The 27,655-nt window shown below is 45.1% G+C and overlaps 10 protein-coding genes across 10 annotated transcripts; 5 read left to right on the top strand and 5 right to left on the bottom strand.

The window, feature by feature from the left end:
- Positions 1-832: 832 nt before the first annotated feature.
- On the bottom strand, positions 833-1,786 carry Bfra_000261 (uncharacterized protein; the record flags this gene model as incomplete). The annotated part of the gene is made up of 2 exons (XM_037330706.1): positions 833-1,630; positions 1,700-1,786. 2 exons carry the CDS (start codon positions 1,784-1,786, stop codon positions 833-835), a joined length of 885 nt encoding a protein of 294 aa, XP_037197039.1.
- A 1,696-nt stretch (positions 1,787-3,482) lies between these two features.
- Positions 3,483-4,702, top strand: Bfra_000260 (putative phospho-2-dehydro-3-deoxyheptonate aldolase protein; the record flags this gene model as incomplete). Its single annotated transcript, XM_037330705.1, has 2 exons — positions 3,483-4,383; positions 4,437-4,702. 2 exons carry the CDS (start codon positions 3,483-3,485, stop codon positions 4,700-4,702), a joined length of 1,167 nt encoding a protein of 388 aa, XP_037197038.1.
- Positions 4,703-5,238: 536 nt separating this feature from the next.
- Positions 5,239-6,517, bottom strand: Bfra_000259 (putative l-galactose dehydrogenase (l-) protein; the record flags this gene model as incomplete). The annotated part of the gene is made up of 2 exons (XM_037330704.1): positions 5,239-6,251; positions 6,331-6,517. The coding sequence occupies 2 exons, from the start codon at positions 6,515-6,517 to the stop codon at positions 5,239-5,241; spliced, it is 1,200 nt and encodes a 399-aa protein (XP_037197037.1).
- Positions 6,518-9,442: 2,925 nt separating this feature from the next.
- Bfra_000258 (putative c2h2 zinc finger protein) lies at positions 9,443-12,046 on the top strand (the record flags this gene model as incomplete). Its single annotated transcript, XM_037330703.1, has 2 exons — positions 9,443-9,805; positions 9,860-12,046. 2 exons carry the CDS (start codon positions 9,443-9,445, stop codon positions 12,044-12,046), a joined length of 2,550 nt encoding a protein of 849 aa, XP_037197036.1.
- Positions 12,047-13,042: 996 nt separating this feature from the next.
- Bfra_000257 (putative u1 zinc finger domain-containing protein) lies at positions 13,043-13,936 on the bottom strand (the record flags this gene model as incomplete). Its single annotated transcript, XM_037330702.1, has 2 exons — positions 13,043-13,861; positions 13,913-13,936. The coding sequence occupies 2 exons, from the start codon at positions 13,934-13,936 to the stop codon at positions 13,043-13,045; spliced, it is 843 nt and encodes a 280-aa protein (XP_037197035.1).
- A 297-nt stretch (positions 13,937-14,233) lies between these two features.
- Positions 14,234-15,539, top strand: Bfra_000256 (putative stomatin family protein; the record flags this gene model as incomplete). Its single annotated transcript, XM_037330701.1, has 2 exons — positions 14,234-14,730; positions 14,780-15,539. The coding sequence occupies 2 exons, from the start codon at positions 14,234-14,236 to the stop codon at positions 15,537-15,539; spliced, it is 1,257 nt and encodes a 418-aa protein (XP_037197034.1).
- Positions 15,540-15,999: 460 nt separating this feature from the next.
- On the bottom strand, positions 16,000-21,331 carry Bfra_000255 (putative endosomal peripheral membrane protein; the record flags this gene model as incomplete). The annotated part of the gene is made up of 6 exons (XM_037330700.1): positions 16,000-17,792; positions 17,840-18,053; positions 18,102-20,614; positions 20,668-21,048; positions 21,120-21,186; positions 21,254-21,331. 6 exons carry the CDS (start codon positions 21,329-21,331, stop codon positions 16,000-16,002), a joined length of 5,046 nt encoding a protein of 1,681 aa, XP_037197033.1.
- Positions 21,332-21,642: 311 nt separating this feature from the next.
- On the top strand, positions 21,643-22,425 carry Bfra_000254 (putative ubiquitin-conjugating enzyme protein; the record flags this gene model as incomplete). Its single annotated transcript, XM_037330699.1, has 5 exons — positions 21,643-21,712; positions 21,775-21,854; positions 21,919-22,041; positions 22,098-22,177; positions 22,234-22,425. 5 exons carry the CDS (start codon positions 21,643-21,645, stop codon positions 22,295-22,297), a joined length of 417 nt encoding a protein of 138 aa, XP_037197032.1. The 3' UTR covers positions 22,298-22,425.
- Positions 22,426-22,625: 200 nt separating this feature from the next.
- Positions 22,626-23,658, bottom strand: Bfra_000253 (putative dna repair protein; the record flags this gene model as incomplete). Its single annotated transcript, XM_037330698.1, has 3 exons — positions 22,626-23,318; positions 23,384-23,559; positions 23,610-23,658. 3 exons carry the CDS (start codon positions 23,656-23,658, stop codon positions 22,626-22,628), a joined length of 918 nt encoding a protein of 305 aa, XP_037197031.1.
- Positions 23,659-24,330: 672 nt separating this feature from the next.
- On the top strand, positions 24,331-27,438 carry Bfra_000252 (uncharacterized protein; the record flags this gene model as incomplete). The annotated part of the gene is made up of 1 exon (XM_037330697.1): positions 24,331-27,438. One exon carries the CDS (start codon positions 24,331-24,333, stop codon positions 27,436-27,438), a length of 3,108 nt encoding a protein of 1,035 aa, XP_037197030.1.
- Positions 27,439-27,655: the final 217 nt, after the last annotated feature.

Raw genomic sequence — 27,655 nt, 5'->3', positions numbered from 1 at the left:
CTGAAATCACACCCCTCCCCTAACCCTCACCAGCGGTAACCAGGGTAAACCATTCATCCCATCCCATCCCATCCCATCCCATCCCATCCCATCCCCTCCCTTCCTCATCCCCACTTCCAACCAAGCAAGCGAGAACAAATCACCGGCAAAACACTTACCCGACGATACGCAAAAAAGTAGGTATGAGACTTCCTCCCCTCCCCTCCCCTCGCCTCTCTCTCTCATCTCATGGTGATCTCATCCCAAGAACATTACTACTGATTCATTTTTCATTGTTGCATATCGTATTTTTGTTTGTTTGTCCCGAGGTAGTTATTTAGTTATTCTTTTCTTACTTATTAGTTGCATGTACCAGATGAAGATTGCTGGTTACCCACCTAGTATCTTACTTCTCGGCTATGTGAGAGCAAGTGTGCATTGGAATGCATGGGGAAACAATACTGAATCATGTAATACCTATCTAAAGAACTTGGGAATACGAACCGCTTCGAGTGAGGTTTTGATGTTTAGAAAGATTTGAAATATCAAGAAAGTTGAATGCCCGCTTCGATTGGGATATCAAAAAATAGCAATTTCAAGATCATAAAGTTGCACAGGTATAGATTGATTAATACATGTTCATTAATAATATTAGCAATGGTTACCTCTGTTTGTAAATTGCTTGGATACAGCTCCTAAACGCCTTGCTGAATAGCCGGCAGCTGATCATGGTGTAATCACCTCACTCCATTCCCCCAGATGTATCGATATTTCCATGACTTAAACCGTATCTCCATCCATCCCTAACCTAGTCCATTCCCAAGTTCGTACCTGCATTAGTATAACCCATTAATCAATACGTAATAATGTGACTAAAGTGTCCCGGAACTTTGTTCCGACACTTGTCACAATCCGCCCTATACCCCATACTGAAGCTCTTCTTTGTCCCCACACCGTCTAAATTTCCCATGAGCTCCCCAGTGGATCCATTCCAGTTCCGCAAACTATGTTTTGAACGAGTATGGCCTTTCTTGTGCGGAGTCGGAGTTTCTTTCTCAAATTCGGGAGAGGGAAAAGAGGGTTCAACTTCCATTTGCATATCGTTGATGCCGTTGACAATGACACTAGGGCTCATTTCGCCTTCGCTAATGGGGCTGGGTAGGCGTCGACCGCGACGAAAGCGATCGATGAATGCGTCATCGGTGAGATTTGGTTCGGAGAGAATGGAGTGGAGTGGTTTATCAAGTCGGGGATAAGCTGAGAAGGAACTATGAATTGGGGTAGGAATTCGGTTGGCTAAGCTAAGAGAGGAATCTGGCTGGAACGGACCGGGAGCTAGATGCATGCCACTATCGGTCATATCGAAATCATCCGAATAAGTTGGCCCTTCCGACATTTGACTTGAAAATGAGGTTTCGCTGTTGTTCATTTGTTCGTCATCATGCGGTTGTGTGGCCGTTATTAGCGGCGATGAGGTCCATGAATAGTGAGAATTCGTCGGCTCTGCAATGGCGGGAGTTCTCTCCGAGTTTGAGTCTGCGGGAGTGATTGTGGGAGGTGCTGGTGTGTAATGATTGAGCGCAAAAGCGGGTGCAATCTGACGTTTGGCATGTGGTAAAGATCGATGCGGTAGGTTCGCTAGATGACGTTTCTAATCAAGTCATACGTTAACATTAAGATTCTGTTGGTGATCTGAAACTGAAGTGAATGCAATGCTTACAGTTCTGTGAGCCCCAAAACCTGAAGTACTTAGTTCATCCTCATCATCTCTTTCGCGCTTCCTACTCGGCCACTGTGGTACGAACATGTTGATAAATCTTCCACGAGGTTGTCTTATGGATGTAAGAGGTATTGATGTATGTTATTGTGTAGGGCAGATAGATAGTTAAGAAGGAGGTGGCAAGGCTGGAGAGGATTCAGCCGCACCAAAGAAGGGTTGTATTCAAACAAGTAACAATCAATGGACGCTCAAGACATTTGAATGAAGAAGCAGGAACGTGATGGTAATTTTGAGAAGAGTCGGTCAAAGGCCTTTACAAACCAATTGTAAATACTGTAGTATAAACCCAAGTCGAAGTAAGTCATTGGCACCTAATTGGTAATTACTTGACAGGGCTAGATGGGTCGCATCGTAAAATAGTGGTGAGTTTCATAAATGCTTCATCGTGTACTTTGATGTTTTGAGATTCTTCTAGGCTCACTTGGTCACTAGATTTCTGGGGAAACATCTTTTTACTGTGTAGAAATTGATAAGGCTAGACTCTTTTGGGTTTAGATCGATGATAATCCGAATCATCAGACAAGGCTGAGAGATTTTAACGTTAGAGCTTCTAAGGTACAGGTATCGTTATCAGGGTTCACCAGTTCGATCGACAGTACCGGTAGATCTTCTTATCAATTTGTCTCTTTCAAGGTGCTTCTCATCCGAAAAGATATTCCTAACGTTGGAAGTAATTGTGATGTCCGTTGATGGTATGCTTATAACAATAGCCTTTATTGTTATTCAAAATCGGACGAAAATCAACAGATCATTCTTTCCATACTAGCTCAGACAAGAATGTGCAGACCATCGCCTGTGTATGCGATTTCAGATGAGAGCGTACAATGAGTTTCTTACCGTCTCTTCCAGTCGTGTCGAGGAGAGAGTTCGAGAGAGAGAGAGTTTGAGAGAGAGAGAGTTTGAGAGAGAGAGTTCGAGAAAGAAAGAGTTTGAGAGAGAGTTCACATACTATATCGTCTGCAATTGCCCATCTATCATAGGTAACCATCGATAATGGAAACCCGATTCGGAGATGCGTGAATTCCCACAAGCAGTCAAACCGGCCATGAGAGCGTTAGACTCCCAAAAGCAATATCAGCTTATGTTGTCCAACCTGGGTCTGTCCTGAAGATATAAACCTTCGTGAACGGGCATATTGTGGAGAGTGCGAATAATAACGCCGTGAGCCTTTCAATTGACATAGGGATACCTATATACAACACACTAGTTATACACCGGATGATTTGTGAGATGTTCTTGGTAGGAACAATTCAATTTGAAGTTTTTCATGCTGTTAATAAACTAAACGTTGAATCTAAATCCATACATCAGATGGATACTTTAGACATCTGTCAATCTGACATGCTCACGGAATGCGACGCGCAGACCTAAACCCTTGATATTACTAGAATAATCATTCAAACCCTTTTATCAAATCCGAGCTTTCTTCTTGGCTGGAGATGCCACTGCATGTCTAATTATCGGACAACATCCACACTTTTATTTGTCAATTTAGTCCGAGCGTACCACTTTATGAACTTTTTCCAGATCCACCTATAATTTTTGACCTTGACTCACTTTACACAACAGCTCGACAACGAAGCAACTCGATACAATCTCACACCAAAAAAGAACAACAATTGTATTACCATTGATTTAAGAAGTCAAGTCAGCGTCAGACAAGATCTATAAGATCCCCCATCACATTTCCTCCTTTTTATATCATATTCATTTCTCAAACAAGATGCCTCAACTTGACTTCGAACCCCTCGTCACTGACGACACTCGAAGTATGACCCCGCCAAAAAATCAAATTCCTTCTCTTTCTTCAAATATAAATACTGATTCTCTTACCAATCTTGTAGTTCTGGGTCAAGACCCTTTGATTCCTCCTCAATTACTCGTCTCCGAAATCCCCATCACAAATGATTCTCTCAAGACTGTTGTGCAAGGTCGTAAAGATGCCGTCGAGATTATTATGGGTAAAAATGACCGTCTCTTGGTCGTCGTCGGTCCTTGCTCCCTTCATGACCCCAGTACCGCTATCGAGTACGCAAAAAGACTAAAGGATCTTGCCGATAAATTGTCAAGCGATCTTTGCATTATCATGCGTGCCTACCTCGAGAAGCCCCGCACAACTGTCGGATGGAAAGGTTTGATCAACGACCCTGATATTGACGAGTCATTCAAGATCAACAAGGGCTTAAGAATCAGTCGTCAACTCTTCTGCGATCTCACCAGCACCGGCATGCCCATTGCAACTGAAATGCTCGATACCATCTCCCCACAATTCCTCGCAGATTTGATCTCACTTGGTGCCATTGGTGCAAGAACCACCGAATCACAATTGCATCGTGAGCTTGCATCCGGTCTCTCTTTCCCAGTCGGATTCAAGAACGGTACCGATGGAAGCTTGACGGTTGCAATTGATGCCATTGGATCTGCGGCTGCCAAACATCATTTCATGGGTGTTACAAAACAGGGTCTTGCTGCTATCACCAGAACTAGTGGCAACGAGCACGGATTCGTTATCTTGCGTGGTGGTACCAAGGGTACCAACTTCGATGCTGAGAACGTCAAGCTCACCAAGGATACTTTGACCAAGAAGAACCAAAAGCAAGCTATCATGATTGATTGCTCTCACGGTATGTCTTTTCTACACAATCTCGCATGTAAAATTCTCTAACAAACCTACCAGGAAACTCAAACAAGGACCACCGCAACCAACCCAAGGTAGCCCAAGTTGTCGGCGACCAACTCCGTGCTGGTGAAAAATCCATCATCGGTGTTATGATCGAGTCCAACATCAACGAAGGCAACCAAAAGGTGCCTGCCGAGGGACCATCCGGTCTCAAGAAGGGTGTCAGCATCACCGATGCTTGTATCAACTGGGAATCCACCGTCGAAGTCCTCGAGCAACTTGCCGATGCTGTTCGAGAACGCCGCAAGCATTCTTCTGCTTAGATTTACGGGGGTATATGTTTGAACGAATAAAAAGTGCTCGGTTAAATTTTTTATTGGGAAAATATGCGAAGTATGGCGTATAATGGAGTTTTTACTGCTCGTCACGATTTGTGAATTGGTTCTTCTGGACATGTTGTGGATCTTGAGAGCTTTGATATCAAAAAGGAAAAAATGAAACATACTCCCTTGGACAGAATTTCTCTTTGTATCATGCTATTTTCCATCTCTGACAGTTGGTGGCAGTGTCTCAATTTTGGGTTGATTCCCTTAAAAATGGTCCTGGATATTCAACTTCATCCTTTACAGATCGAAAAGTCACAAAAAGCAAAGAAGACTGATCACTGATCTTGATCTTGGATATGGCTATGATAATTGCGTGAAAGCAGTCAGCACATAAATTGAAACGTATTGAGATCAATAACTATTAACGCCTGCGCTTATCCAAGTCATGCATGCAATACCCTTTTTTTGATAATTTTGTGCGTGCATGAGTAATACCTAACCAAGTAGAGCCAAGATGATATTATAGTAGACAATCAAAGTCTACTACTCTTGTCCGAATCCTTGATCGCCACAATATCCTCCGCCTTCTCAACAGCACCGCTCTCCTCTGCCGGCGGCATCGGAGCAACCTCATCCACGACCCCCTTGACAACTCTCATATTCACAAACCCTTCATCAGGACTTGCCCACGCAAAATCGCGATACTCCCCAAGGATTTCCCTAACCCCTTTCGCTAATGCTTCCGTCTCTTCTCTCCTCTTCAAACTCCATTGCTTCTCAGCTTCCGTGACTTTTCGTCCGGGTATATCGATCCCGTCCAAGACACTGTTCCACACTCGTAGAGTTTCCTCAAACTCTCCTATGTTACTCACACCCATGAGGGATACCCCGATAGGTTCCGAGCCGACTTTACCATCGAGAGCCCAGCGTTCAAGACCCCACCGTATAGCCACAACTTCCAATCGCTCCCCTCGCTCCTCCACCCATCGCGCCGCCTTCTGAACACGAGAACGTAGTTCCTTGGGCGCTGGATGCCAATCCTCCTTCCCGTTGTCGGGGACCCCGGAGCTGCGTAGAAGACCCATGCCCAGAACCGAAGCATTGGGCACGCAATCCACGCCTGCTTTGCGGAGACGAGCAAGCCCGCTGGTATATAGAGAGTGATTCTGGAGCGTGAAGTTTGCATAGCTCATTACGCAATTGAGAGGTTTACCCGTCTCGCGCAAAATCATTTCGGCGGTGGAACAGAGAACCGGGACGGGATATCCTGAAACTCCAATGTAGTGGATTATGCCTTGAGCCTGGAGCTCGCGCAGACACTTTATGGCCTCGAGGACTTCCGAGGGAGAAACAAATTCGACGTCGTGGAGATAGACGACATCGAGATAGGACGTGTGGAGACGGGCGAGGGAGCGGGAAATGGAATATTTGATCCATGCGGGAGAGTAATCGAATTCAGAAGCGGCGATGCGACCGCATTTTGTTATGAGGTAATAACTGGAGCGGGGGTGATTGGCGAGGATTTGTGGTTGTTGGAGGGCGCGACCTGCAGGTAAGTTAGAACATGGGCTTGGAGAGATAGAGTGAAGGGCGAAAATTGACAGAAAGAGAGAATATATTCATACCTAGAATTTCTTCAGAGGGACCATAGTATGGAGAGGTATCAAAGGCATTTACGCCCGATTCTAATGCTCTTTGCACAATAGCATTTGCAGGGAGTGCGAAGGGATCGGCATTATATTGAATATTGAAAGTTCCGGTGCCGCAGATGAGAGGTGGAAGAAGTGTTGAAAGGGGTGGGCGAGTTGTCATATTGAATATGGGTAACCCGAATGTAGCCGTGCAGTGTGTTCTTGAATGGTGTTTAAGAGTACCTATGTTCGAGCGATTTGAAAATGGACAGAAAAAAAAAAGAATGTATGTAAGTCTGAAAAGAAGAACGAACGAAGCTGGGAGAAGAAGGAAAATAAAAGAGAGAATGAATGAATGAATGATTCTAGTTAGTCACCTTTTTGTGAGAATTGTCAATGTGCTGCTGCCACAGTCGTTTGAGTGAATATGAGAGACCAAAAATGTATTGGAGGCTTGTAGGGAGACGTTATAGTGGGGTTAGATTGTTTTATCCCTCCTTCTGAATTCGTACTACCCCTCTTGGCAGATTTTGCTGGAAAAGATGGCACAAAGTGACCTATTAAAATGGTTAAAAGGTATTGAATGAATTCAGCCTATTTGTATTTGAGATTGGAATTATCCTAAATAATTTGACTTTATTACCCATTCTTAGCAGAAATTTCGATGCAAATTGTACCTGTGACCCCTCGATATCTAAATTAGTGAAGCGAAGACAGTCTTTCTGGGTGTTTTCCGGTAGGTAGGCTGAGGTAGGACACCATGGATAAGGTCTTCCCAGCCACAATACTACAAGGGCGCATTCCAGTTCGATCTTCACGTTGGAGGCCATCTTTCTGTCTACGCTGGTATCATCTCAACTTATCGAGTTTCATCTTGCAGATAGAAACTTGCGCGCGTGTGTAAGAGAATTTGGAGAAAGAGAAAAGAGGAGACGAGACGAAACGAAACGAGACACACGATCTCGAAGGGAAAAAAGTTCATGCGAAAGATGCATCTGATCTCGCTGGTATCTTCAAAGACCCTGTTGATCTTCGATTATCCAGAGCCAACCGAGCCAACCTGGAACCTTCGAATTCTGAGTTCTAAGTTGACAACTAATCCGAACACCCCGACTATTGACCGACTCAATGGCAGGTCGCGCGATTAGGCGATGGCTAGATCTTTCATCAGCCAACAACCAATCTTAGTGGGATGGGGAGCGCTAACGTAGTGAGAATTCTAGAATCATGGGAGGAATCACTGGTGTTAATGGTGGAGGAGATGTTGTGTGTATGTGTGTCTATACTCTGGTGCATTGCATGATCAATCTTCTGTTCCAATCATGCGGACTTGAAAAGTTGATCTATGCAATCTCAAAGGTTCGGTCGATATATATGCATATGAACAACTAACTGTTCACCAAGAGCATTTTGTAGCCCGTTGAAACTTGGCGAATCCCAAATACCTGGGACTGTCATTATACCAAGGATAAAGTACCTAATGTATGTAAAGCACAAAGCCGTCTCCGAATTGGAAAAGAACACAGTCAGTCCATGACCACAAACAGATTTCAAGTCAGGCACAATGGTCCAGATTCAGACACTCCACCAATTACCTAACCTCGGCTTGACACTTCATCAACGCCAGAGTAAGGTACGACCCGAAGGATTAGATTCTAGATCAGGATCAACGGACGGATCTTACCTGCCTGCCCTCTACCCAATATTCCAAGCTCAATTTTCTAGTACCGATATTGGAAAACTGCGGTACTAATAAGTCAATTCGAATGGAAATGTCTATCTAGCGAAAGTCAAATTTGGACCAAAATTGGAGAGAAATGACAGGAAAAGGAAAGGCAAAGAACTCCGTACTGAGGTTCCTCTCTACCTAGTACTCATTAGCATGTACGATGTAGATGGTATTATGTTATGATTGCATGGATAATATGATGGCTTGTTCCCTTTTCCCTGATGGCTGAAAACGGGCGCATTTGACGTGAACGCTTGGGAATTACAATAACTGAGTACCGAAATGTACCTGTCTTGGGACGGACACAGACACAGAGAGAGATAGAGATAGAGATAGAGATGTGTATTCATACAGAAGATATGTCTTTCTAGACATGATTCGGTCGTAAACATACGAGTACATAGTAGATGGTAATATTTAACTGCTTTCACTCTTGTCGGAAAGAGCGGCCTTACAACCAACCCGTGTATAGAACCTTTTACCTGTGATGTGGAATCCGTCTGGCCACGACTGGTAGATAGATATATTGATTGAATAGCCAATACTACCCAGGGATGGATTGCACATGTTGAATACAATCTTTTATTAATTGTTCAATTGTTCAATTGTTCAATTGTTCAATTGTTCAGTTCTTCAATTCTTCCACTCTCCAATTCTTCCACTCTCCAATCCTTCAATACTATACTTGCACTCTCAACACGACTTTTCCCAAGAGAATCCCCCTTCCAACTTTCTGCTGCATTGATTGCATTGTTATATTAAGGCTTTGTCTATCTCTACCTCTACCGTCATAACGCTCCTGGAAATTTAACTTTGGACCTCTCTTACCCACTATTCCATCATAAAATTCAGGAGATCTACAATCTCGTAGGGATGTAGGCTTCTTGACGATTAGCTACAGGAATACGAGTATAAGAAATAAAGCCACTCCGCCAATCTCTCTTCCGATTCCCTTCATTTACAAGTTATCTAAGATCTCCTACCTCACCTCCTCAAAAAACCCATCATCTGGTCAAGAATAGGAATATCACAAGCTTAACCCAGACGACTTTTCCTTATCACAAAGGTCGCAGCTGATTGTATCTTCTCACCCCTCTTGTCAACAACAAAAAGGCTACCCAACTCGTCTTTATCTGAATTTAGCTCGTGTGATCCAGATCGGGAGTGGAACTTTACTGTGGCTCAGGCGATATAATAAACCTTACAATCACAACTCCCCACGCTTGCCGAGAACCTGCATAAATTCACAACACTCACTCAATCTCAAGAAGTTGGCAGCGCATGCCAACTCGAGACTTTATCTTGGATATAGTTCTTACCAACCCCAATCCTCGATGAACAGTTGATTTCTCCTTCTGCGGACATTGCGACTGCAAGATGGGTCAGCACCAGTCGCGGGACGACTCGCATGGCGGGGATAGACATCGACATCATGACGCCGGTACGAATGGGCCAACTTCTCCACCCGACCACGATCCATATTCTTCTCGGACTGGCAGAGGCAGCCGGCGGAATCTAGTAGCAGCTATTGTGGGAGGCGGATCAAACAACGAAGTACCGGAGAGGAAGGAGACAGCGGCCGAGCGACAAATGAGGAGACTCGAGAGGGAGAGGGTTGCAAGAGTAGAAGAGCGAGAGAGAAGTATTAGGGAGGAGCATGTAGATGGTGGATATCTGGTCACAATGGGCGTCTACACTGGCCCAGAAGATTTCAACAAGGCGATAGTAAGACAATTGATGGTATGTTAAAGACTATGATATTTGATGCCTAACCATCATGCTGACATGTACGAGATTGAGCGGCGAGTTGCACCATTTTGGAGGGGGCTAGATGATTACGAAAGTGATTGGACCGAGCATCAGTTGGTCGCTGCAGGACGAGGCCTTCCTATTCCAGCCGCTGATGAAATACCCTCCGAAGACAGTGCCAGGCCTCATTCTTCCAATTCCACGAATGCACCAAACTCGAATCTACAAAATTTGACTGTGCCAATAGCTTCACGAAGTCAATCTGCTTCATACGATACCTCGGTTGGCCGCTCACTGTCACACTCATCTCTCAATACGTCATCTCCAGCATCGCCCCTTAATGCACCTGCCACTTCTACCTCTTTGCTTCGACCTCGAGCTAAAACGTTGGGCCTAAAATCATCGTCGAAGGAAACCTCGGCATCGGATCCGGGACCGCGTGAGATTCAATTGCCCAGAGATTCCCAAGTAAATGGTCAAGCTATTGAGGCTTTTCTGTACAAAGACGCTGTTGAATGCTCAATATGCTTGATATTTTACCCCCCTTATCTTAATAGGACTCGATGTTGCGATCAAAGTATTTGCTCGGAATGCTTTGTTCAAATCAAGAGACCAGATCCACATACGCCGGAACACCACGGTCCACCACAACCCGCGCCCGATCAAGCCGAAGATACAGAAATGCTTGTTTCGGAACCAGCCGCTTGCCCTTACTGTCAGCGACCCGAGTTTGGCGTAACATACGAACCACCGCCTTTCCGCCGTGGACTTGTTTATGCAAAGCCATCTCCAGAACTGGCCAACTTCTCTTCAGCCATGTCATCGTCGTCATCGATCAGTTCACCGCCTATAACAAGTCCAGGGCTTGCACCAAGAATAGACAACAGGCGCCGGGCTACTTCATTGTCGGCTAACGATTCAAATGTCATTACGACTGACCGCATCAGGCCGGACTGGTCAGCAAAGCTTGAAGCTGCTAACCTGAGAAAGGCTAAAAAGAACGCTGCCGCTTCGGCACTACACGCAGCTGCTTATGTACTTCCCGGAACCTCGGAAAACCGCAGCTATGTTTTCGGACGAAGCCGCTTTGGTAGAAACCGTAGCGATCCTGATAACAGCGGGTCTGCCACCCCTTCCAACCGCGATACCAGTTCCAGGACTGCAGCTGAGTCGTCTGGTCAAGCGCGTAGGGAAGGTCGAGATTCTAATGCTGCTCGAAGAACGAGAGACGTCGAGGATATGATGATGGCCGAGGCGATCAGACTCAGTATCGTGGCCGAAGAGGAACGAAAGAAGAAGGCCGACAAAGAAGCCGCCAAGGAGGCTGCAAAAAATGCAAAGAAGCAGGCCAAAGAAGAGAAAAAGAAAGAGAAGAAAGAGAGGAAATCGATTTATGGCACTAACGGACATTCAGCTAGTTCGAGTATGCTGAACTTAGGCAACAGTCTAGCTGCCACTTTTACTGGGCGAAGGAGAGGTGATAGTGCCGCAAGCAATTTGGCTACAGAAGTGACACCGGAAGAAGTCGAAGAGCCTCCACAAGGAAAAGGAAAAGGTGTTGCTCGCCCCTATCTGGGTAACGACGGGAGTGCTACGGATAATGGACTTCTTGGTGCCCAGTATTCAGATCCTTCAACGAGTTCTAGCTTGTTAGAGACTCACCAGTCTATTCCTTCACCTACAAGCCCTGACAAGCCTTCTCACTTACGACAAATGAGTACCGCATCTAGCGCCTCATCTTCAATAGCTGAGTCAGGTAATGGCACCAACCCTCAAGGCTCTTCTACAAGTATTGAAAGTCCTGGTGCTACAGAGACAAATGAGGGGAACGAAGATGGCGATACGGGAGCTGAGTCTATGTTCAATTTTCGGAGTATAACGGCCATGATTGAAAAAGAGAATGACAACGAGAAGACGCTTGATGCGGTTCATGTTGAAAATGCACGTGAAGCATCGGGCTCTAGACGTGGAAGCCCCGATGAAACTGCTGCTCAAGACATGGATGTAAGCATGGAAACTTTACGACCTCGAGATTCTCCCCAGAAATCAGAGCCCAACCACCAAGCTCCAAAGGGGCTCAAGATGCCAGACACAAAAATCGATACCAGCATTGTCACACCCCGGCTCACGCTCACACCGGATACCCCAGCTCTCATGAGTTCAGCAGAGGAGAATGGGAAACAACTGGGATCAAATTTACAAAACCAATCCAACAACGAAATAACTCAGTAAAGAGAGAAGTAAATTGATAGGGGGCGAGATTGTTCATGATGAGATGATACAATGTAATGTGATGCATGAATAATTAGCGAAGTCGAATTGACACTGCGATGTATTTCCTTTCTGCACACTAGCTACTACACATGACCTACATGTATGTACGTAGCGGTACTTTTCTTTTTACAACCAGCGAGATTGTGGATGAACGGAGTGGAGAGGAATCTGAGAGGTGATATATTACAACTGTTTATAGGCGTAATTGGCGATGGATTCGTTATTCAGGAACCGACATAGTATACTTCTATAGTGTGCAGCCAAAAATTCACGGGCTTGTAGGTATGGGTATTTGATCGGACTCATGGTGCAGGAAGGCTGATTTTTGGAATGGGGTTGGGGATGGGATGTGCTTGTGGGGTGAGGGAATATGGGCTACTTAGTTATGGATAGACTCAAATTATATTATACAGTTAAATAATCAGATGGGGATTGTTTGTGATACTGAGGCGTAATGTGTGGATTAGAAAATACTATAAGGTTTCTATTGCGTCGATTAATTCTTCTGAGAATGCCCGACACAGAAGTTTCTCGGGTGACTTTATTGTCCTTCATGTACGAATCATTAGCTGCATGGAGTCCGAATTGGGAGCTCTTCTTTCCACTTGCTTGCATAATGCTCCCACATGCTACTCAGTACCTACCTCTCCATCCGTAAGCCAAAATGTGAGGACGTTCTCTTAGCGGTGTTTCCATCCATTGTTGCATCCAAGTGATAAAATTCTCTACGAAGTTAAGTTTCATGGCGAGGTGGAATCGGAGACCATATATGACCTACATTAGTAGGCATGAGGTGCCCCGCCCCCGCAACATGAGGTTCTCCCCCCACTATAATTGGGTTTGCTTGAACTTTTGTGTTCAATATTCTGTGATATGTCCAATGACTGGGTTTTAATGGCCGGGATGGTTTGCTTGATTTTGAGTAATTAAATACGTAATTCTGATTGCGCCGTTTCATCGTTGGCGAATATTCTTGGCTTTTCTTTTCTTGAAGACGACTCCTGATGCTGCGGGCTCACTGTTCTGCTCTGTAGCTTCTGGGATCTGCTTTATGTCGATTTGGACATCTTCCTCTGCTTCAGGTTTCACAACTGGTTCCTCCTTTTTGCTATTCGCTAGAGGTTCCACATCTTCTTCGAGCTTCTTCTCTATCTTTATATTGATACCGTCGTTCGTGTCGGACCTCACATCGGGACCCTTGCCTTTGTTGCTATGGCTCAACAAAGCATCTAAATCATCGTCGTTATTCTCCGTAGGATATGTGCGGATCGCTGTCCCCCATCTCCTCTTCTTCGCCTCCTTCGCCTCCTCATCTTCATCCTCGGCTTCTCTCTTCCGAACCCCCAACGCAAGCGCATCGGCTTTCGTCTCCCCACTCCCATCATCAATAACACGCTCAGAAGTGACTTGCCATTCGCCCGCCATAGCCATATCCGATCTAAATTCATCTGGAACGCTAACGCCCAGCTCCGCCAATTGCGCCAATTGTTGTTTTCGCTGCGCGGCCGTCGCGGGCGGTTTTGGCGTCGAAGAACTAGGGCGTGACGCTTGTGAGGAACTTCCTGCGTCGCCGCTTCCGCTCACAATGCCGTTTAGACGGGCAATTTCATTTTTGGCGCGGTCTTTTTCCCGTTCGTCTTTTTCGTGGCCGCGGTGGAGATCGCGCAGGAATCGCTTGAGATTGCCTTGATGGCGCGGACTGGCTTCGTGGTTGGCTTTCTCGAGCTTGGTATCTTTGACGTATTGTTTGCAGTGCTTGCACCAGTAACTAGGCTGTGAAAGTGTTAGAGTAATTGTATGTTGCAAGTAGATTTTGAGAGTTACCGTTGATTTCCAGTACTCGGACATCGTGTCGAAAAGATCTGAATCGATTAATGAGGTTGAAACTATACGTGGTGAAGCCGCGGTTCAAAGAATTGTATATCGTCAAGTTTGCGAGAGGTTAATGGATCAAATGTGCTGGAACAATCGTAGTAAGTTTGTAAATTGGTAGTAGAAAGTGAGAGCTCGAATGGAGCTTATCAGCACGGGGACGCGGCCGCTAGTCTTCAATTTCTCGGACCAGCTCCGCCATGCATCTTATGATGTCGAAAGGTCATTACGAAAGACAGCTATCGCCCCCATACGAATATACAAATCGAAACGATGTCTCTAGAGGCAACCTATCGTATGGCCATGAGTGCGCCGGGACTATCTCATAGTCTCTCGGCTTCTCTACCAAAAATCACATCTCGAGTTCTATTACCTAGAGCTCAAACCATTCTCTCTCAAAGATACACACAACAGCAAAGACAGCTCCATGCCTCTTCCAGAATAAGAGCACCGAATAGCGGATTGATGGGAATTAATAACTCGAACATACCGACTTCATACTTTCAGCGACCTTCCTTACCCGCAAATACCATTATTCGATTCGTTCCCCAACAAACAGCATGGATTGTAGAACGGATGGGAAAGTTCAACCGCATATTGGAGCCTGGTCTCGCCATTTTATTGCCCATAATAGATAAGATCGCATATGTCAAGAGCTTAAAGGAATCTGCGATTGAGATTCCGAGTCAAAGTGCGATCACCACCGACAACGTTACTTTGGAGCTTGATGGTGTGCTTTATACTCGAGTCTTTGATGCCTATAAGGCTAGGTAACCTACCTTCATCTCTCGGTCAGAGAATATACTAACATATCTCAAGTTATGGAGTCGAGGATGCAGAATATGCCATCTCTCAACTGGCACAAACAACTATGCGTTCGGAAATCGGACAACTTACCCTCGATCAAGTTCTCAAGGAGCGCGCCGCTTTGAACACCAACATCACAGCCGCCATTAACGAAGCCGCGCAGGAATGGGGTGTAATTTGTTTGCGTTACGAAATTAGGGATATTCACACACCGGAAGGAGTTATGGAGGCTATGCACAGACAAGTTACTGCTGAGCGTAGCAAACGTGCGGAAATTCTCGATTCCGAAGGTCAAAGACAGAGCGCCATCAATATCGCAGAGGGACGAAAGCAAAGTGTGATCTTGGCATCTGAGGCTTTGAGAAGCGAACAAATCAATATGGCAAGTGGTGAGGCTGAAGCTATTTTGTTGAAGGCAAAAGCCACAGCTGCAGGTATTGAGGCTGTAGCTCAGGCAATTGCTTCAGGAGAGGAATCGGCTCAAGGGGCTGTTAGTCTCAGTGTAGCTGAAAAGTACGTTGAGGCATTTGGCAAGCTCGCTAAAGAGGGTACTGCCGTTGTCGTCCCTGGAAATGTGGGGGATATCGGAAGCATGATTGCTAGCGCCATGGCAGTATACGGAAAAGTTGGTGATGCTCAAGCGAAGACCATGGCCGCAAAGGTCTTGAAAGGGCAGAAGAGCGCCGAACAGACCAGCACAGAAAACGAGTCCCCTAATGACGAGATGAAGAGAAGCATGCTTGCGTCTTTTGAGAACGCCACCAGAAAGTAGACTTACGATATAACATGACATGAAGAAGAAAAAAGCGACGTGCTAAAAGGCAATCGAGAACAGGGACCAGGAAAACAGGAGGGGAGTTGAATGTATGACTATCAGCGATATGCTTTTATGAGCGAGCCACTGTATATTGTATTTATTATGGCGGGGTCAGATGCTGCTGACAAAAAAAACCTTTTACCTACCCAAGTATTGAAGAGGTAGTCTTTGCAACTCAAACAAACTGAAAATTCTCTCAACCATAAAATAAAACTTATTTGAAACCTGTGATTTTGGACTTTCAATATGGAACGACGCAAGCGAAAAAAAACAGGTTCTAATTCAAGCTAAAGATGTAGACCTTAATGCAATTTAAAGAGTAACGAAAAGCACCAACGTCATGTTTCTAATGTTGCTCTAATATGCATTCCCAACTCTTTCTCAAAAAATTTCAGAACATCAGATTTATCTTTCTTCAAAGCCCAAACTCCATCCCTACCTCCTCTAACGCTTTTCCAATCCATTCCAAAACCTCTTGATCCCTCGCTGCTGCTCTCATTGCCTTCACAAACAACGGATATAAGCGATGTAAATGTTTTTTGCCTTCACTCTCCACACCCGGTGTATCTGGGATTGCCTCGCTTTCACACTTCAACTCGACAAGCTTCTTAAGGATGTATAAAAGTTCTTTGCGTTGGGACAATGGTTGTGGCATGCGACCGCGCAGTGGTTGATCAGCAATATATGCGCGAAGAGTGAGGCCTGATCTGAGTATTAAGTATGGCGCAGCTGCTTGAGCAAGCTTAATGCGAGGCACAGAGCCATCGTTGAGAGTGACAAGAGAGATAAGTTCATCAAAACAAACGTAGCTCATTTTTGCACGGGGTGAGGGGATGGGATCAACAGTGCGACCTTTGCGGGGATGATATAAGGTGGCTAGTAGTTCCTGGCCGGGCTGCGGAAGCTCGCTGGGCTGTGCAGGGTGGATGATAGACATGTGGAAAAGTGATTCAGTGTAAGTGCGACGAATTCGATCGGGTATGACTTCGGAGCCCAGTGCGGGCGTGATGAGCTCGCGCAAGGTTAGGAATGATGCGATGTCGAAATCCTGGTCATCTTTGATATCGGCCAATTTTACCGCAGCATCAAAATCTGCAGAAGTAATTCCAATAGCTATGTTCACCGTCGAGGCCCATATAGACCGTACGGCTTCGTCATTCAAGGTAATAGTTGGCATTATTGGCAAAATGGCACCCAGGATGGCAAGTGCTGACGTTGTGGCCTGGCGCCAAGGCGATATGCTCTTTGAGATTATAGGAAACGAGTACTTTGTAACGATGGGATTCGCAAGCGCGGACAAAGAAGAAGATACAGCACCGCTCGTATATATATCTGGTTCCGAGGAATGCGACAGAATGAGCTTTTCGGATAATACCATCGAAGCTTTGGACAGAGCCACGTATGTTGGCCTCTGGACGTTAGAAGTAGTATCTTTCGGCACGAAAGCCAACGCAACAAATTCGGCAACCTGGCTAATCAAGGTAGCAGGGACTCCCTGAATATCAGTACGAATCATTTTAAGCGACTCTAATACTTGAGACTGTAGTGGTGTAAGGTACTCAATATCTGCGGAATAGGTGGAAGCGCTCGCTTGTTGTATAGCTTCTCGGAGTAGAGTAAGCATTCTTTTGACTCGATTTGAATCGAGGTCTTTTTGTACAAGACGATAGATCTCATGAAGAGCAGACACATAAGCAACCAGATAGTCCTGGTTGTCAACACGTTTATCCAACACATCGATGTTCACTGAAGGCAGAGAATCAGACCAAAGACTCCATGCCATATCAATTGAAGATCGGGTAAAATTTGTTCGCGTGCCCTCTTTGATATTACCACGGGAAAGAATTTGTTGTAAGGCCTTGAAGACAGCTGTATTGACTTCGAGAATCTTGAAATCCAGCATCGTCTTGAAATGTTCTAAAAGGGTTTTCCAAGAGCTTTCAAATGTGGGATGGTCAGTAAGGACATCTAAATAATCGGCCAATAGATTAGTAATGCCGCTCAAAACCACGACAGTAGTTTCATTCCATCCTATCTTGTCTTTATCAGATAATGTAAGCGTCGGCGTAGGGTCAGTGATAGACTGTAAATGTGCCTCTATTGAGGATAGTAATCTGAAAATGACTGATTTCAGACACATAGACCATGCTACTGCGCTGAGCTGATCTCCATATGCATCGAATATCCTTAGCAATGTTTGAATTGCGCCTGCGACAGTTAGTTAAGGCCTCATTCCAATAGCAGATTGCACTCACTATTTCTAAGCTCCAATCTTTCATCTGCTGTAACGGATGTGAGTCGTAGTAAGAGAAGCATCCATAAAGCTGCGTCTGAAACGGCGCGGTCATCACCAGATGCTTTTTCGATTAGAGCTTCCTCGGTTGAATCTTCAATAAGATCAGGGCTAAGTGAAAAAGAACTGGTTCTACTAGAGATGAAATCTGACAATACCCAGAAGAAGGTAACAGTCTAAAAATTATTAGCAATGATCGAGGAGTTTTCTTGGGTGCGATTTACCGTCAGTGAAATGTTAAGATCATCATCTTGCGTACAGAAATGGTAAAGGGTGTCGACAAGTATTAGAAAGCAAGAATTCGGTAATGACGAAAGGAAGTCAGAACAGATGAGTTGAAGAGAATTGAAAGCAGAGCGGACTAATTTAGCAGATCGAGTAGATGTTACTTTTGCTTCGCGGTCAGAATTGATGAAGACACTGCCGAGGATTTCAAATGCAATGTCCCAGCCACTGATTAGCTTCTCTCCACATTGCTCAAGAATACTTTTGAGGCCCTCAAGAATAGTCTTGTGGACTTCGACATCGGTCGAATGTATGGCCACAGTGACCTGTCTATCTTCCATTTGAAGTGGATGCAGGGCACGACTCAACGCTTGAAGTAGCATGGTCTGGACGAGACCTCGTCGAACCTCGGAGTCTGCGAGTGTGGAAGTTGCCGCTTCAATCACAATTCTAACAAGAATCTCCGCAGCTCTTAGTCTGACAGAAGGTGTTGCAGTGAGAGAACAAGAAGCAGAAATCAATTCTGATGTCAACATCTGCCATCCGCTAACGCCAGGCTCGTGTGTCGTCAATCTATCTATATTAATGCTTGCGATATCGCCTAATTTTGCCAACGCAAACAGATCCTCTTGATTCTGAGTAGAACTTGCTGTAACAATACTATGGGCCCGTTTATGAGCGTAAGACGGCCTTCTTCCTTCAGGTGATGATGGACTAGAAGGTACTGGCTTTTCTGGTATCTTGAGGATTTCCTCTTTGCTGAACAAGTCACAAAGAGCTGAAACGACAGCCACAAATGGTTCATTAGGAAAATCAATAGTACTTTCTAGCAATCTTGTAGCAGCAGTTTCGACTGCTTTGATTTCGGTACCAAAGTTTGCCAATAATGCAGAAGTATTGCTAACATCCTGGATTTCTGGTCTTGGTGTGGTGGGAGTTCTCACGGATTTGGAACTCGAAAATATTACCAAATCAGCTTGTTGCAATGTACCAAGAACAATCACCCACGCCGATTCAAGCGTGGGTCCCAATGCGATCCCTAGATTCAGTAGTGCGCGAAGGCAAAGCAAATTGCGTGTGTTGAGCGACGAACTAGATGCATCAACGGGTACATGTCTATTGCGTTCAGGGTTGCTCACCAAGCTATCAACACTCAATAGCCCTCTTGCGTTGTTGAAAATGCTGGAGCTAGAAGACATATCCGCCGTGGGCGTCGTTGGACTCTGTACTTGAGTTGTAGTGGCTGTCAAGACATTGGACGGTACTGCCGCCTTTCCTAAGGTTGTCAAGAATGCGTCTCGTGGCGTCGCAAGCCGTAGAAGCCCTGCAACGTGAGTAAACTTTTGAAATGATCTGACCAAGCCATGGTAGTACTCTTGGTCCAGCGCCGCATAGAGAAATGTTGAGCAAGTTGCCAAGATCGCAGGCCAACATTCGTCGACGATACCGGCGCAAATCTTGACCTCTTGAAAGAGATGATGATCCTCAAGTGTTAATGGATTGATAGGAATTGGATTCTTTTTATAAGATGAGCTTCTCTCGATTGGTTTGATATCAGGGGTACTAGAACGGGAATCTGAAAGTTTTGACTCAATTTCAGAATGTCTTGGACCCTTTTTTCGAGGCCGCTCAGGTACCGTCAGTGGCAGGATAAACTTTGCAAGCCCTTCGGAAAAGCCACTAATACATGCAAGAGTGAGGGCATAGATATATGATTCGGGGATAGATGGTGCATCCGTCTTGTCTAGCTGATCAATACACGGTACCCTCATTGTACTCCATTGCGCGCTGACCCCAGCGCTTGGCTCAGTCGAACTCACAGTGCTGCTAATGATACCAGGAACACCGCTAGCCTCGAGCATTGCTTGGTCTGAACTATTACCCTGGCTGGCAATTGGAATTGTGGACTGATGACCAAGGCCAATAACGGCAGGCTTTTCCGTGCTAACTCTAACGAAAGCTGCAACAAGATCTCGTAGTATATTTTTCTTCTCCCCTTGGGCATCGTACATGGAAAATATTTTCCTAATCAGAGCTGCTTCGGCAAAAATACCCCTCAGTACCTCCATGCAAAGTGATCGCTTCCACAAAGCAGTATCATGGTCAAGCATGTGGGTGAGCAGACCTAAGGCCATTTCGCCTTCAGATGATAGAATACTCAGATGCCTTCTCAAAAGTGTATAGAGAATTCTTGTGATCCTGACAGTCACTGCAAAATTTAGTTTCTCTGAGAGTGCGCTGATGATGAATGGCATAACTCGGACTCGAAGTATATTTGCTTGCTCAGGATGCGATAAGAATATGTCGGCATGATTAGTCAAAACGGATTCGATTAGCTCGAGTCCAAAGGTTTGCGGGAGACCTGTTGATCTTAGAAACTGAGGCTTTTGAGCTTCCGTCAATAAGCATATGTCGTTGAAAACTCTATAAGCATCCAAAGCGGCGGCACGTAGTTGGATGACACCATCTTCGGTTGGGGCCTCGCCTATAGTGGGCACCTCCAAAGCAATTTCTATCCCGTGGTTAGATAAATTCTTTTGCTTGGTAATCGATTCATAAACTCACTGTCTTCTGTCACCACCTTGTCGAATACAGAGACAACTAACTGCTGAAGGGTAGCAGCGGCTGTATTAAGAACAATCCCATTCTTACTTGCCTGAAGAATGGTACATATGTTTAGAGCTGCAGCTAACAGCTCCCCCTTCAATTCATCTGCATAGTTTTGCAAAAGTGACGGTAATGCTTGGAGGATCTTCAATTGTACATCAAGACCAGCTGACGTAGCTTCTCGAAGTGCCTCCAAAACTTCTTTGAGCCTTGATTTAGGAAGTGCACGAGACACAACTAATCTTTGAAGGCAAACAACTGCGATTCCAGTGAATTTGACGTTTTTGGTTCCGCAAGCAATGAGGAAAGGTGTCACGAAGTTTGGTCGTTGAGTGAGGTCTAACTGCACATCAGCCACCGTTATGGTGCATTTTCTGATGATAACATCATATCTTTATCTACAAACTTACCCGCAGCTATTTGGGCTTCAGAAGTTGATCGTAGTCCCTTGATCTCATCTAGACTCTTTTCTGCTGCCTGACATTGTCAAATCAGCAACGTAAAGGGGCCTGACTGAATGGCGGCCGCATAGAAATGAACTTACATTTCTAAGATCTGTATGCTTTCTCTTACTCTCTTGTATAAGATTTCCAAGCTCCGAGGCGAGAATCTGCGCCGTCATATTGATTGGTTCTTAATAGTAACCTTTCCATTATTTTTCAGAAGGCATAATGTTATTGCTGAGGTGTATTCATTGGTTCAGTTGTCCTTTATCAAGATGGACCGTAAATAGACATTTTGCCGAGGATTGGCCGACATTGACCGCCCGGAATTCTTGGAGATCAACCCCGCGATCAAACCAGCCGCCTTTCCTCAATAAAACTTATCAACCATTTACAACTTCTTGCCCTCTTGCGCAACTTCAACATATTTGAATTTCCAAATACTAACACTTTATCTACCGTCCAAAACCAAGATTTCGAAAGGAAAAAGATGGCGAAAGTACCAAGAAACTTCAGATTGCTAGAGGAGTTAGAGAAGGGCGAAAAGGGTCTTGGAGCTGGTGAGTCGGATGTCAATAAGCATTGAAGTTTGACAATCTCTAATGATTCTCGTTATTTAAAGACGCTTGCTCTTATGGTTTGACGGACGGCGACGACTTATACATGTCCAAATGGAATGGCACGATTCTCGGTCCTCCACACGTATGTTTCTAATCGTACTTATTAGAATATACTGGCTTTGAACTAATGGCGGGGCTACCGATAGAGCGTCCACGAGAATCGCATCTACTCTCTTACCATGCATTGCGGAGAGAACTATCCCGATGTTCCACCAACCATCAAGTTCACTAACAAAATCAACCTTCCCGGTGTGCAAGATGATGGCAAGGTTAGCATACTATTTAGAGCGCCATGAAAAGTAGTTGAAGCTAACTGATGCTCTAGGTCGACCCTTCAAAGTTTGCATGCCTTGCGAACTGGCAACGCCACAACACAATGGAGACTGTCTTGACCGAGTTGAGAAAGTAAGTTTCACAATGTATATATTTGCATAGTGAAAATAGAGGCTTACAGTATCCAGATACATGGCATCTCCTACCAACAAAAAGCTCCCCCAACCACAAGAGGGTTCTACATACGACTAAGTGCCTTACGCATTCACTAGACGAATCATGATACGAGGAATTCCAAGATCACAGCACGTATTAGGCTGTGTAGAGATGGGTGATGCATATGACTTTTCTTTATGTTGATACGGATGCATCAGCGCGGCGAAATTGGGTTTTATATCCCCGTTATGATATTTACTAAATGAGAAATAAACGAATGAAACAAGTGGTGATTACTTTCGCGAGGCCGCAATGATTTTCTCGAGTTCTATCCCCAATCTCTCTGAGCAAACACCCGCAAGAAAACAGCACACCAGAAAATGTGACAGTAACTTGCTCATCTTGATTAGTAGCCATCGAATCCCTAAATCGGAGCTGGCTCATGCGAGACCTGAAACTTCTTCTCTAATTTAGCCAATTTCTTGTCATGTCTCCTTTGGCCCCTCTCCTGTTTCCATAGTTCTCTCTCCTTATCGACTATTTCCAGTTGTTTTTTAGACAGTTCGACCACCTTGAGTGCCTCGTTCACCATCAGATGTTTCACAAAAGCGTCGGCCAATTGCAGGTCTTTCTCCCAGAATCCAACTCCCCAGCCCAATCCAGGCTGTTTCTTGTTCCACTTGTCTACACTCAAGCCCTCATTCTCCAACTGATCCTCAATCAGGTCTTCCCAAGTATTCTCTGCGAAAGCTATCTCCTCCAAATACTCTATTCTTTCACGGGAATTTACGCGCTTTTGTCTAGTATCTATTTTGTCCCTCAAGACCCGGCTTAGATAGGGACTTTGTGGTTTCTGGATTCGAAGAAAGTTTGATACCATTGCTTTCGCAAACTTAGGTACGTGACGAGGCCCAGAGAGTTTTTCGAATGGTAAAGGGCGAGTTTCGAGAAGCTTAGGGACACCTGGAATGGCTTCTGGATAACGAATCTTAAGTTTAGGAGGTTGAGGAACGAGCGCGGATCTGGTGGCTACGGATTTCCGGTAGTGTAGTAGGTCGTATATCTTATGTCTTGAATCTGTATCGCCATCGCCAGCGGCACGAATAAGTTCCTCTGCCTGGAGAATGACTTCGTCAGTATCAAACATATAGACAATGATGTTTCTGAATGGTGCGAACGAACCTCATAGCCCGTTTTCAGTGCAGCGACAACAATTTTTGGGCTGTGTTCTCGTACATTTCGCCGGAATTGTTTGCGTACAAGATGTTTTAGTGGGTGAGTGAATCCTTTAGGTTGGAGCTCAGTCGGAATAGGAACCCGAAGACATTGTTCGAGCAAGGTCCTGTATAGCGCAATACCTTTGCATCATTTTAGCCTCGAATGTACAAGATTGAAGAATTGCGCTTACAGGCTATACGGTGACGACCTGATTTGCGAGGAATAAATTGGGCTGGCATTCATTTGTCGTTGGCTCATTGCATCGTGCAGAAACACGTTCCAAAATATATGATGCAAACTTGATGCTTTACGCCCGTCGATCTTGGCGAAACGTCACGTGCAAATATTTCATCTCCAACTTAACTAAATCTTTCCCAGACCCTTAACTTTCTTTGCCCTATTATTGTAATCAAATTGAACGAAGCGATACACAAAACTATTTACAGTTTCTAGTTTGGTCAGTTTAAGAACCTAGACTGACCATTCAATACCTCCTTGTCGCCAGGAATCTTGGTGCGCTCCCCTAATGCAAAACATGGAAGAGGTGATTCGCAGTATACCGAATGTCCTGTTATATGTACCATCGTTCCAGGCTCACAGAACTTGGGCGTGCACAATTGAGCTTCGATTTTCCAAGTTATTGGAGATGTAGTAGCATGGCTCATAATGAAGAAGAGCCATTAGTAGTGGTCTTTATCGTGGTGGCTTCCCCACGACAAAACTTTGGCTGCCAGTAGTTCTTTCTTGAGATGCAGATAAACCATCGTTCTTTGCCGTTATCTCAAGTTTGATCATTTTCCCTTGTTTCAGTACACGTCTGAAAATTTGATGCTGCTTCCGACGCTCTACTTGCTTGTATCGTTTTCGTATCCTCCGTTTTAAATTAATTAGTGATTATTACCTATCTTACGATGTCTTCCGCACACCCTATAGACCCCGAAGATCCAAAACCTATCCCTATTGCAGCATCTATCATTACCTCAAATATGACTAGCAGTCAAAGTCTCACTGATGATCAACCCCCTCAAAAACCTCCCCTACGACCTAATGCCCCGACTTCACTTCCATCTTCCATATTGAGCGTCCCTTCGGGAATGGGCCGGAAAGTCGCAAGTGGCGATCGATCTTTCAATCCCAGATCGCGACAGTTGTGTGTTGTAGATATTCCTGGGCTTCGCACACCTCCACAAGGTTATTCATTACAATACCCACAAAAATCGCCCTTCAGTACGGCTCCAATATCTCGGCATGCATTGCAAAATGATTATTTCGAAGGCCGACGTCCCTCTACACCGAGCAGATCGCGCGGCGGTCATGGCGAGGTTGATCTGGTATCGTCAATGGCATCACCTTTATTGCCGACAGAAGGAAGTCCGATGCTGGCCTCCTCTTCAAAGAATTCCCATATTGGCTCATTTGAGTATTCATGTACTACGGATAGTATGTCCTCAATTCGAGATCGAATAGTTGCCCCATACAAGGCACGCAGACTAAGCTCTGAAAGCCTCACAATGGTCAAGAAGCATGGTAGAAGAAACACTGAGGGTATGGGAAAGAAACGTAAGCATCGATGCAGAGGGACCTGCAACCAAGGACTGAAAAGGGGAGCCAAGAAAATAGCTGCAGCGGAGCAGGACTACAACTCGCACTGGCTTCCTCCAACTCAGGTTGCGCCAACAGCCCTGGAAGGCGCGACATTACCAAACACTCGTAGGGATCATTGCCTAATGAAGAGACTGGGTAAGAGAAGGCTTATGTCTGAACCAGCCGCTCCAATTGTATCAAGAAGATGGAGCTCGGTTGAAATTGGCACACGCCAACTCAAGCTTCGTCCGCTACTGAAGCCTAACTCCGGCCAACTTGTGCAAGGAAATAACCCAAAAATTCGAAATGCTTTCTTTGATTCTAATCCTCTTGGTGAGCGAAACAGAAGTTCATCATTTACTGCTGGTGCCAGATATAACGACATGGTGCGCTCTCTTCGCGACAGGTTGACTATTCGTAAGGTCACAAATAATCAAATGCTGAAGCCCTCTGCTATAACCTTGAGAAGACCCAGCGCATCCAATAAATCTGACATGAGTAGCACCATGGGAACTTCACCGTTTTTGACAACACCAGGGACTTTGTCTGGCATACCTTCTATTTCGAGTCGCCAGCCAACCTACTCGGAGAACCTACCACAAGATTCAGAGGCATATATCATCACTCGAGAGGATGTCGAAGCTGTGATGGAATTGCTCCAAGCAGGTCTACTCCCTACGCACGAAGGTCGCCCGCCTGTTTCAGCCGCAAATGGCTCGAGTCAAGATCAATCACCGCGTGGGAGCAGGTTATCGTCATTGTCTTTCACAAGCAAAGGCGTAGTACCTATAGTGCGTCCCTCTTCCTGTGAAATTCACATACATGCAGCACAATCGGACAACTCAAAAGAGACCTCACAACTTGGCAATTCTACTACCAGAACATTTTCTCCTAATTTGCCGCGTTCCCCAACTTGCATTGTGAACCCAGAAATTCCAGGAAATTCGGAAAACTTTCTGGGAATTTCTCAAACAAATTTTGGCCGGCTTGACCGACAGTCAGAAGGGGATCCCGAAAGTGTGCATGAAGTAATTTGGGAGGAGCACAGTCAACAAGAATCTCATTTAAGTGAGAGAGACCATGCTCACTTCGAAGGAGAGTCAAAGTGTTCCAGTCAGGCCAGCACAGATCAAGATGATATTGCAAGTCCTAGACATGACGATACAAGGAAAAGCTCTCAGCACCGAGAAAATCTCAATCAAGAGCATCGACCTAGCAAGAATAAAGGCACCTTTGACCCCACCAATGCACGCATGTCCATCAACAAATGGTCCTGGCAATGTGAGCCGGTCGTAAATGGGGATGATGGCAATTTCATTACAATTACGGAACAAGAATCATCCAAACATCATGTAATTTCATTTCCTCCCCTTCCTAGAAAATCGACCAATGAGTGGCGTTCCCCACTCCCAGATATATCTATACCCCTTCGTGAATCCCGGCTCTTCGGCGACATAGTTTCTAAAGGAATTAATGCCCGCCCATCTCACTCTCTTTATAGCATTGGAATCGATGCTCGAATTGCGATAAGTTCACCCATGCTAAGCGGTATGGTGACAACCCCTATAACGCGAAATTCATGGCTTAACGAGACTGCCATCAGCCCCCCGGATAGAGTATGCTCGTGGTTGAATAACTTCGAATACGATGCTCCGAAACGCCAAAAGTCTGACGCTGGTATACAACGAAAGAAAAGTATCATCAAAGCGCACCCCAAAGCACCAGCTCGCTCTGGAAATGCCACGGCAATCGGCTCTTCGCTTGGATCATGTACAGGAGTTCGAAGATGTGCGAGCTCACAAATGTTGTCCAAGCTGAGAAAAGCTACTATAATTGATTGTTTGTCGGTTGAATCCAATCACTGCGAAGGGAAAAAATCATGGTTCAAACACCTACAAGATGCTGCATTTCCTAAATTGAATACAGAAATCGGAGCGGAGCCAGCAAGCTTCTGGTCGACGCTTGCCACTCGCAACAGTAGCAAGGATCCCGTTACACGTTTAATCCCATCGCCCCCCACAAGCCCCCACGGTAATCTGAGGGACGGCAAGAAAGCCAGCCATAATACCCAACCTATGGTATCTCCCGACATATCAGAAACTATATCAGCACCAAGATCATCGGCTCGGCAAAGTCTGTCTTTGATTCAGGATAAGTATACTAGCATTCCACAAGTAGATTTGAATCTGTATATCCCTAAGAGAAATTCTTCTTCGTCGTGGATCTCCGCTGCACGCGAAAGCCTGTTGAAAATCCAGGCGAGGTTCCCTTCGTTACCGAAACCGGATCATAGTGGTATATATGATTCAGTGACGGGCATTCAGAGGAAAAACAAAGTGGAATGCTTGAAGAATTGTAGGCACTTGTTACACACCTGCGATGATAGCGCATGTGGTAGTAATACGAGCTCACCCAGTGTGGATTGGATTGGGTAATGGATATGATTGGTGGCAAAAGCGAATGAGTGCTTCGAAATTGAATGTCAGTGATATTCTCAAGTACTTGGGAAAAGTGGCAACAGCTTGGAGACTGCTTTTCTTGTTGTGAATTTTCACTTATAGGGTAATAAGCCTCATGATAATACTCACCTTTTCTATTATCATTACTCTTTAGTCCTATTAATATAAATTAGACTCATTGCTCAAAACTTTC

This window comes from Botrytis fragariae (genome assembly GCF_013461495.1).
Source record: "Botrytis fragariae strain BVB16 chromosome Unknown tig00000001, whole genome shotgun sequence".
In the NCBI taxonomy this organism is placed as follows: domain Eukaryota; kingdom Fungi; phylum Ascomycota; class Leotiomycetes; order Helotiales; family Sclerotiniaceae; genus Botrytis; species Botrytis fragariae.
This window is presented reverse-complemented; position numbering and strand designations above follow the sequence as displayed.